This window comes from Kogia breviceps, chromosome 19 (assembly GCF_026419965.1).
Source record: "Kogia breviceps isolate mKogBre1 chromosome 19, mKogBre1 haplotype 1, whole genome shotgun sequence".
Lineage (NCBI taxonomy): Eukaryota > Metazoa > Chordata > Mammalia > Artiodactyla > Physeteridae > Kogia > Kogia breviceps.
In genome coordinates, this window is record NC_081328.1 from 37,849,022 (window position 1) to 37,860,060 (window position 11,039).

At 47.1% G+C, this 11,039-nt stretch overlaps 1 protein-coding gene across 8 annotated transcripts in view; it reads right to left on the reverse strand.

The window, feature by feature from the left end:
* The window catches only part of MED24 (mediator complex subunit 24), a 33,606-nt gene that overhangs the window by 20,166 nt on the left and 2,401 nt on the right, over positions 1–11,039 (reverse strand). For 4 of the 8 annotated variants that reach the window (XM_059047397.2, XM_067021658.1, XM_059047394.2 and 1 more), the window contains exons 1-3: positions 4,976–5,042; positions 4,378–4,588; positions 4,207–4,289 (exon numbers count right to left, since the gene is read on the reverse strand). In XM_059047397.2, the coding sequence (XP_058903380.1) occupies positions 4,207–4,289; positions 4,378–4,507 (213 nt within the window). In that variant the 5' untranslated portion in view covers positions 4,508–4,588; positions 4,976–5,042. Of the gene's footprint in view, positions 1–4,206; positions 4,290–4,377; positions 4,589–4,975; positions 5,043–9,331; positions 9,479–11,039 lie in introns of those variants that run through there. The other 4 variants (XM_067021660.1, XM_067021659.1, XM_067021657.1 and 1 more) reach the window with 2 other exon arrangements.

Below are 11,039 nucleotides of genomic sequence, written 5' to 3' on the forward strand. Positions count from 1 at the left end.
ATAAGTAATTCACACAATACAGAGAGCCAATAAACATATGAAAAATACGCTCAATATCACAATCATGGAAATACATCTTATAACATGTTGTAATTTTTTGCCTCTCTAGAAAATAATCTTAAAAGATTCAATCTTGGCAAAGGTGTGGGGAAATACTATCAAGCACTATGGGGCAGGTGTAAACTGATACAATCCTTTTTTTGAGGGCAATCTGCAGGATCTACTATAATTTAATATGTGTGCACTCTTCAAATCAGCAATTCCATTTCTAGGTATCTATCCTAGGGAAATAGTCCCAGATATACAGAGAGGCAAGTACAAGAATGTTCAGTGAAACATTGACTATAACGGTAAAAAATTTAAAACAACTTAAATTACACTACATATGGAACATTAGGCAGCAGTTAAAAAGAAAAAAGTAGGAACTTCCCTGGTGGCGCAGGGGTTAAGAATCTGCTGGGCAATGCAGGGGACATAGGTTTGATCCCTGGTCCAGGAAGATTCCACATGCCGCAGAGCAACTAAGCCCATGTGCCACAACTACTGAGCCTGTGCTCTAGAGCCTGTGAGCCACAGCTACTGAAGTCCGCTCGCCTAGAGCCCGTGCTCCGCAACAAGAGAAGCCACCGCAATGAGAAGCCCGTGCACCGCAACAAAGAGTAGCCCTCACTCGCCACAACTAGAGAAAGCCCATGCGCAGCAACAAAGACCCAACGCAGCCAAAAATAAATAAATAATAAATAAATTTATTTTAAAAAAAGAACAAGGTAGATGAATATGTGCCAACACAGAAAGCAGACTTGATGCCAAGAGGGAAAAGGAAGCATAAGAACCATGAGCCAGCTGAGGAATACTACTCAGCAATTTTTTTTAAGATTATTTATTTATTTATTTTTATTTTTGGCTGCGTCGGGTCTTAGTTGCGGCACACGGGATCTTTGTTGAGGCATGCAGGATCTTTTGTTGCGGGTGCACAGGCTTCTCTCTAGTTGCGGCGTGAGGGTTTTCTCTTTAGTTGTGGTGCACAGGCTCCAGGGCGCATGGGCTCTGTAGCTGTGGCATGCGGGTTCCAGAGAGCGTGGACTCTGTAGTTTGCGGCATGCAGGCTCTCTAGTTGAGGCTCAGAAGTGCGAGCTCAGTAGTTGTGGCATGCGGGCTCAGTTGCCCCACAGCTTGTGGGATCTTAGTTCCCTAACCAGGGATCAAACCCATGTCCCCTGCATTGTAAGGTGAATTCTTTACCGCTGGACCACCAGGAAAGCCCCTACTCAGCATTTTACAAAAAGAATGAAGGGCTTCCCTGGTGGCGCAATGGTTAAGAATCCGCCTGCCAATGCAGGGGACACGGGCTTGAGCCCTGGTCTGGGAAGATCCCACATGCCACAGAGCAACTAAGCCTGTGTGCCACAACTAATGAGCCTGTGCTCTAGAGCCCACAAGCCACAACTACTGAGCCCACGTGTCACAACTACTGAAGCCCATGCACCTAGAGCCCATGCTCCACAACAAGAGAAGCCACCGCACCACAACCAAGAGTAGTTCCCACTCGCCCCAACTAGAGAGAGACCACGCGCAACAACGAAGACCCGATGCAGCCAAAAAAAATAAATAAATACATTTATTTATTTTTTAAAAAAAGAATGAACTACTGACATACACAACAACATAAAGCTCAACAACATTTATGTTAAATTTAAAAAAGACAGCATTAAGAATTTATACTATATGAGTCCATTTCTATGAAATCCAAATATAGGCAATAGTAATCTATGGTGATAGAAAACATTTATTGGACTAGAAAAGGAAGATGGACTAGAAATTTAGTGGACTAGAAAAGGAAGATGGACTAGAAAAGGGTACAAGGAAACTTTCTGGGAGAATGGAAACATTCTGTTATCTTATTCTGGAAGTTAGTGACATGGGTATACACAATTAGTAAAACTCAATGAATTAATCTTAAGAGCTGTATGTTTCATGGCACGTTAAATAGTATATATATATATATATATATATATATATATATATAAATCCTATCACACTCTTCCTCCACTTTAAACCCTTTAAATGATTATTTGTCACCCTAAGATAAAGTCCAAACTCCTTAGCATCACCCACAGGTCACTTATGACCTAACCTCTGTCTTTCTCTCTAAACCATTCTCCTCCTTGAAGTGCTAACCAAGCAGTTATCAAAATATGGTCCAGGAGCCCCTGGGGATCTGTGAGGTCAAAACTGTTTTTAAAATGCTAAGATGTCATTTGTCTTTTTTACTCTTTTTTTTTAAAGCAATAGGATGCTTTGTGTGTTTGTATATATATTTATTTATTTATTTTTGGCTGTGTTGGGTCTTTGTAGCTATGCTCAGGCTTTCTCCAGTTGCAGCGAGTAGGGGTTACTCTTCATTGCAGTGCACGGGTGCCTCGTTGCGGTGGCTTCTCTTGTTGCGGAGCACGGGCTCTAGGCGCGCAACCTTCAGTAGTTGTGGCACACGGGCTCTGTAGTTGTGGCTCACGGGCTTAGTTGCTCCACGGCATGTGGGATCTTCCTGGACCAGGGCTTGAACCCGTGTCTTCTGCACTGGCAGGTGGATTCTTAACCACTGTACCACCAGGGAAGCCCCCATTTTTTACTCTTATTCTCTCACAATTGTACAGTGGAAAGTTCCAGAGGGTCCATAACATGTGATGACATTATGTAATTAAATGTGTCAACAATTAGAATATCTATATAACTTAGTAATGGATATTTACCAAATGACCAATTCACAATTTATAAAGTCAGGCATGGGTAAAAGATCTATTCAAAGCGCAAGAGAGAGACCAATGGATTCTAATGTAACAGAGTATTAAAAGTTCATTGATGTGATTTCACATCACCTATTGAACTTTAGTGTAATGTCAAAAAATATCCGCATTTATCTGAAAGGCTTATTAAAATATTCTTCCCTTTTCAAACTAAACACCTGATGTGTGAGACCAGATTTCCTTCATATACTTCAGCTGAAACAGCCTACTGCAACAACTGAATGCAGAAGCAGCTATGAGAATTCAGCTGTATTCTATTAAGCCAAAATTAAAGAGATTTGGAAAAATGTAAAACAATACCACTTTCCTCACTAATTTTGTTTGTTTCGTAAAATATGGTTATTTTTCATTAAAATCTCACTTACATTAATATATAATGGGTTTACTTTTTATCACTTTTAAATACATAGTTCTTACATTTCTCAACTTTTATTTTTAAAGTGCTAAATATGAATAGATATAATACATCTAAACAAAAGCTCTGTAAGAGACTCAATTTTTTTTTTTTTTACTGTATTTTTATTTATTTATTTATTTTTGGCTGTGTTGGGTCTTCGTTTCTATGCGAGGGCTTTCTCTAGTTGAGGTGAGTGGGGACCACTCTTCATCGTAGTGTGTGGGCATCTCACTGTCGCAGCCTCTCTTGTGGCGGAGCACAAGCTCCGGACGCACAGGCTCAGTAGTTGTGGCTCATGGGCCTAGGTGCTCCGCAGCATGTGGGACCTTCCCAGACCAGGGCTCAAACCTGTGTCCCCTGCATTGGCAGGCAGATTCTCAACCACTGCACCACCAGGGAAGCCCGAGACTCAATTTTTAAGAATACAAAATGTCCTGAGACCAAAACTGCTACTCTAGCCATACCACATTATTTTCAGTTCCTAAACATCATGTGATGTTTGTCTCCCAGCCGTTGCATATGCTTTTCTCTCTGCTTTGTACACGCTCATCAACCTGCCTGGCTAACTCCCACTCAACACTCACGTCTTGGTTTAAACATCACTTCCTACCTGGTTGCTCAGACTGGATTAGGTATCCCTCCTATGTACTCCCATAGTACTCTATCTGAGCCTATATCATAATCCCATCCTGTGACTGACTGCTTATTTACATGCCTGTATTACCCACTATATTCCTTGAGTGCTTGGATTAGACCTTGTTCACAGCTAAATCCCCAGAGCCTATGGCACCATCTGGCACATACAAGCATCTGTGAATATTTATTGATAGAATAAGTTAACGTAATATTCATCATAACCAATGAAGTATTATTATTTTCACAAGAAAACAAGCTCAGAGAAATGATGTGTTCAAACAAATTCACCTAGAAAGTGTGAGCTGACAACTGTATTCCAAGTCTTTTACCTTCAAACCCTCATTCTCTGGCATAGGTGGAAGAGTTTACCTGGGAACTAATGGCATACTTCAGGTAGGACAAGATGAGAGGATTGGGGGAAGGTCCAATCATGGCCTGCTCCAGTAGTGCTTCTGCAAGGGGAATAACAAAGGAAGACTGAGTGGTTACAACATTTCTGGGTTTAGCCCTCCCATCCTTCCTTCCTACTTCACTTGAGACCTGCTAGGTTGAGAATGTCCCAGGTGGCTCCTTTGGGAAAGAATTTCTTCATGTTGATTGCCCACTGGTAGTCACTCCATCGCTCCTTCCAAGCTTGCAAAATGGCTTGCTTCAGGTTCACCACCTTCATGATTTTACTCTGAGGAGGCGGGGCCGGTGGCGGTCAGCCTTGAGGTGGGAGAAGTCGAGCTACAGAAGGGGCGAGGGGATTCTGAGGAAAAGAACGGGGGGCGGGGAGGGCAGCACAGAGTTAAATGGAATGGAGAAGATACAGGAAGATTAAAGGGAGGCAGAACTAGAATGGGAAAAAGGAGAAAGGGGCAAGGTAGGGATCCTGTCAGGTTTTTCCCTCCTGAATCAACCTTCTCTAAACTGGAGCACTAAGAAGAGGGTGTCAAATGGGCTTAATACGAATAAATGGGTAGCAAGGGGTTAAGCCAGTTCCGGTTGCCTAAATACGCCCTTAGCTCTGGCTGCGTCCCTCAGCCACTACCACCCCAAATCCATATCCCCCCCCCATTCCCTCCACCTTCCCCAACCCTGAAACTATAATTCCCTTTTTCCTTTTCATCCACCACCTCCCCAAATTTAAGCCTACCGGACAATCCAGTCCTAGATCCTAGGTACCGCCATTTTGGCACTTATCAAAGAGCTAATTTTCTATTGGCTGGGAGTAACAAACATGAACCAATAGGAATGCGGAAAGAGACCGCTCATGCCACGATGTCTCCTGGGAATTGTAGTTCCTTGGAGTCCGGAGCGAGGACGCTAAGCGAGGAACCCAAGAGACGAAGCTGGTTAACTCGCGTTGTTTTTCTCCTTTAGGGAAAGACTACTAGGAGCTGAGGCATCGCAAAGACTCGGGGGTCTTAGGGAGAAAGGCTCTCGAAAGGTCTCCCGCTATCAGGCATAGTCCAGTGACGTCACTATAGACCGAGCATTTAAATCACTTTCCGACACCCTTCCATTACCCGTAGTTAGTAGGCACACCAAAGGTGTGGCATACGTTCAGCAATAGGTTTTCTCTTTCCTGGCCTCTTTTTGTTCTCCTAAACCCCTGGATCTACCTGAGTTCCCATTTCCACACCTGTATTCCAGAAGTGACATTGAGTCTGTCAGTTGTACACACGTCACCCACTACTTCACCCCCAAATCTGGAAGTCCTCTCAGAATCTCTTGGCCCAGAATACTGCTTGACTACAGGGAGACGTAAGGAGGAAACTGAGGTTTAGGATATAGAAAATAAGGAAAGTTTGAGAAACTGTAACAGTCAAGAGGGCCTAAGGAAACACGGTGACTAAATGTAACTTGGTGTTCTGGACGTGATCCTGAAACAGAAGAACATTAGGTGAAAGCTAAGCAATCTGAATAAAGAATGGACTTTCGTTATTAAAAATGTATCAATATTGATTCATTAATTGTAACATGTACCATACTAATGTAAGAGGTTAAAGGCGGGGGGTTGGGTGTGGGGTACATAAGGACCCTCTACTATCTTCAATTTTTTTCCTATAAATCTAAAACTATTCTTTAAAGAAACGTTTATTAAAAACATTATGATGGGCTTCCCTGGTGGTGCAGTGGTTGAGAGTCCGCCTGCTGATGCAGGGGATACAGGTTCGTGCCCCGGTCCGGGAAGATCCCACATGCCGCAGAGCGGCTGGGCCCGTGAGCCATGGCCGCTGAGCCTGTGCATCCGGAGCCTGTGCTCCGCAACGGGAGAGGCCACAACAGTGAGAAGCCCGCGTACCACAAAAAAAAAACAAAAAAACATTATGCTGTCTCGCTTTATTCTATGGAACCATATTGTAGATAATTATGTCCAGTGTTTGGGGTATTAGCCCTTCTTCCTTCCTTCCCCACAGTGAGAAGCCAAAAGCAAATGCTACCCACCTCTGACTCCAACATCTGGGCCTCATCTGAGCTTCCCTATACACAAGCCTCATCCCTGTCCTGTCCCGTGGATAGGTCATCACTAACATTTACAACCAGAACAACATGGAAGCCTCCAGCCAGTGTCCTGCCACCCCTATTTTCAGCCCCCCATCCCATACTGTGAGGAGCCTCATATCCCCATCCATGAGTCCAAGCTCCATCCATATTTCCCAATAACCATTCTTTGGTCATACTTTCAGTGGCAAAATCAGTTCTCAGAGGGATGATTCTGGAAGAGCAGTCCACTAAGGCCCTGGAAGCAAACATGAGGCCCTCAGGGCAGAGAATAACAGGATCCTGGGTATCTGGAGCATAGTCTAAACAGGGAGACAAGAACTCCTGTTCTGAAGAGGAGAGTGCACCTGGAGGAGAGCCAGATCACATCCCTCTAAGGTCATGACTGCCTATAGCCTTCCTCCATCCCCATAACCCACCCACAACCCCTTCCATTCTGCTCCCTTTAGTGCCTGCCCAAGCGACACCATGGGGAAATACTGTTTATACAAAACAGCTGCCACATATGTGTAGCCAAAGCTTCCAAAGCAGGAAGGAGGGAGAACCCAGACTCCTCACACTTAACCTCCAAACTCCCCCAGTCACCCCCACACACAAACATACTGGAGACAGCCACAGACCCTTTTTCTCAGCAGTCCCTCACATATCTGGCTTCCCTTCTTCTCCCAGGCCCCTCACTCTACCTTTGCCTGCTTCCCTCCTCTCATCTCTTTGCTGTTACTACAACTTAGGGCTCCCCACCTTGACCCATCCCTGGATCCTGCAGCTCCTTTCCCATCCCTCAGAGCCCAAACTACCCTCTTGGAGAAAAACTGTCAACTTTGTTACTGCTCCTGACTTAGTAGGTATTTGGTCCAGTTCACATGGGAGTGGAGAATGTTTGGGCCCTGAGGATAGTGATACTCTGAACTCAAATCATCCCCTTCTGTCAGAAAGCTGGCAGATCTCCAGGGGAGCGCCTCCTCCCCACTTTACAGTGGCAGGGAGGTGGCTTCTGTAGTGAGACAGTCTGCCTTCCCTATCCCCCACCTGTCACCAGCAGCCCTTTCTCTTGGCTTGGCAGGGTTTCCCCAAGGGCTGGACTTCTTAGGGTGTAAAAGGACTCCGTTATTATTATTTTTTATTTTTATTTTTATTTTTTGGCCATGCCGCATGGCTTGTGGGATCTTAGTTCCTCAACCAGGGATTGAACCTGGGCCCTTGGCAGTGAAAGCATGGAGTCCTAACCACTGGACCACCAGGGAATTCCCTAAAAGGGCTTCCTTAGTTCTGGGCAAGGGCTATTTCCAATTTCTCTACTTTGTCCTGATTCTCTAGTCTGTCAATTTCAGAGACAGCCTTTCTGTACACCACTGCTTCCCTTCAGACCAGAATAGCTTCCTAGGACTCACAAGCTCTTGACTTGCCCTCCACAAGGACAGGACTCCATGATATACTCCTGTGGGTGAGAGAAGAGATGCCAACATCCCCTTTGTGTGTAGAAGGAAACCCACCCCCCACACAGCCCCTCTCACATATCCCTCTTACTTATTCCACTTTCCTTGGCTATCCTTTCCTTCTCCCTCAGCACTGATACAGACTGGGTTCCCACTGCTGCTCTCTTAGCCCTGAGCCCCAAGCTCTTCATCTTGTTGTCTGGTCTGGCTGGGGAAGGGGGGGTCTGGCTGGAGAAGAGGGGCAGATAGAAGCCAGTCAGGCCGAGTGACATGGCGACACTGGAGGAGTAACAGAAAAGGAACTAGGTTAGAGTGAGGACTTGGGGTGCGGTAAGAGGCCGTGAGGACTTGGGGTTTTGGTAACCAACGACATGGAAACATTCCTCACCTAGGCTGGAAAGAAGTATAAGGAAAAGTGGCAAGTGTAGACCCAGAAACACTGAAATACTTGGTAAGCATACAACGCACAAAGGGTTTCGTCTTCCCTTCTCTCTATAGGGTAACTGACTCGTTTCCCTCCTCTAACTGGAACATTTTCCTTTGGATGCTTGCCTAGGTCCCCCCACTACGGGGAGTTAATTGGCAGCAGGTGGGTGGGAAAGAAAGAGAGTTGTTCCCACACACTCATACACAGCTGGCTCCAAACCAGTTCCCTCCCCCCACCCCCACCCCCCACCATCCCCACCTCAGAATCCCTGCTCTCTGTCTATCTGGGGAAGAGGAACATGGGGGAGAAGGCTACAAGGAGGTTCCAGGGACAGCTCCTGGATGCCCACAGTTCCATCTCTGTCTTCCCACTGCCCCCAGGAAAGGTCCAGAAAGAGACCAGCCAGGACAGTGAAAGGTAGAATTTGAACCAATCCTTGGAGTTGTTTCCTCCCTAACACCCTGAAGGATGCCTTCCCTCTCCACACCCTCCAGCGTGTGGAGAAAAGAGTGCTGTGATCCTGAATCCTGGACAGGCCAGCTGCTCCTTCCTCCGGGCCCTGAGAGCCACGCTGTACTCTTGGCCTCCACATCAACCTGTCCCATCTCTCCTTTAACTGAAGGGGGAGGGCTGCAGTGTGGTAGGTAAAGGAGACTTCCCCATACCCCTCCCCTCCTCTCTCCTCTTGGCAAAACAGGATGAAGGGGATCCACACGGCAGAGAAACCAGAAGCTGGGCGAGTTTAGGGGATCCAATACCTGGCATGTATTAAATGTTCAAAACAAGTTGTCAAATGAATGAATAAAAGTAGGAGAAACTCTGAAAGACAACCTGGAGAAGGTGTCAGCTTGTTTTTCCACTTCTCTCCTCAGATACCAAAGGCAAGGCTCAGTCAGGCCCCGAGTCCCTTCGCTGATTCTTTTTTTGTGACCCATAACCAGGGCACGTGATGGGACAAATGTGGTCGATAGGGGGGCATTAAGTGGCCACTTTACTCTTAGCAGGACAATTGTTTGCTAATTTCCCAGTCTCTCATCTCTTCCAGCCACTTGATCCCCAATTCCCATAAACTGACCCCCCTTTCTTTCCTCCATTTCCACCATCTTTTCTTGATTAAAAAATTGGTAAGAGGGAGAAATACCTGGGTTTTAAGTTCTCTTAGTTGGTGATACCTCAGTTTCCTCTGCTTTCCAGAGTCTTTCCAGAACTCCCCAATAAGTGGGGCTGTGTCTGCAGAGTCAAGGGGTGTCTGCTGGACACCTCATCACTTGCTGACATCACCCAGAGCCTAGGAGGTCAAGATGAGATGGGGAGAGGAATTACTGAGGCCCAGGCCACTGAGCTGGTTCCAGGACAGGCTGGCAGAGGGCTTGTCCCCTGTTCCCCCAAACTGTTTGGGGCTTCTTGGCAGGGGTGGAGGATGCTGTGTGGGGCCTTGGCTTCCAGGCTTTTGGGGAAGCTATTCAGAAAGCAATCTGGATCCCCTGGTTTCTAGGGGTGGGACCCTTGAGAAATCTTGGGGTGCTTCCTAGCAACAGTCTGGGAGGGAGAGAAGGAAAGGGAAGGAAGAGAGGGAGGGGCCTGGGCATAGCTGTTCCAATGGGAGCCCAGAGAACAGGCTGTTCTTGCTGCCTCCTTGGCAACCAGAATCTAAGAGGGAGGGGGCCATCAGATGTATCCCCTTGAGGGGTCTCTATCCATCCTCACTCATGCCCCACCATTCTGTTCTCTCCTTGGACTCAGCACTGAAGCAAGGGTGGCCGGGATGGGAGGAGAAGCCCGGGAGAGGTTTCATGGCAAGGAGGGAACATGAGTTGGGGGTGAAATGACTATGAGGCAAGCGATAAGCTTCAAGAAATGGGGGTAGGCAGGGTGAGTGCAGAGGCAAGGGGAGTGATGCAACACAGGGCCAGGGGCTATAGGCACAGACTTGGACTGGATCCTGGCATCTGGCAAGATGCCTGCTTTGGAGGCAGTATGCCCTTCACTTTGCCCTTGCCCAGGTCTGTTACCAGCCCACATCTGGAGCCAAGGAAAGGGAGAGAGGTGAAAAGATAAGAATGAACTTTCATCTTTGAGTTCAAGGTGCTCACTCTGGCCCTGGGGGGAAAAGATGGATCAGGAGGAACTTCATTTTCTATGGCTCTGGGTCTAGGATTTCAAAAAGTCTCCCTCATCTAATAACTTCAGGGCCTTTCATCAAAAAGATGTGGTGGAGAAGCCAGAATGGAGGGGAGACAAAAACCACAGCACTTTCACCTTCTCGCTCCGGACTCCATCACCCTGCCCTACCTAATCCAGATTGCTGCTAGACCTCTCCACTGCCTCCTGGTTCTGGCTGATGGATGCAGAGGATACATGCACCTCATCTCATAGATGTATCTTATGCACTGAGATGTTCTCCTAATTCTTTGGCCAGCCCAATCCCAAGGGACTATCTCCATACATGGTACAGCCTGCACCCCAAGCACTATACACCGCAGCCCTGCCCCGTGCCCCACCCCCAATCAGCCAAACCTGATCACTGAGGAGGTGGCATTGATTGGCAGACAGCCGCCATCACTGCACCTCCCCATGCATGCTGCCCCGACCCTGCGTGATCAGCTTCCCGCCCCATATTGCAGCTGTTGCATGTCCACCGTGAGCCCAGGCTGAACCGACAGGTTCATTTACTGCATGCTGACACTGCACGCTGCGGCCCCAATTCCCCACTGCAGGCTCCCTTCCCCCACTGCAAACCCCTCATCGCCACCACTCTACTCTGCATCCCATGCGTTTCATCCCAACTGACTTTCTCATCCCCTTGATTCCAGGGGGTCCCAAGAGAGTCACCCTCCCCTCCCCCATGC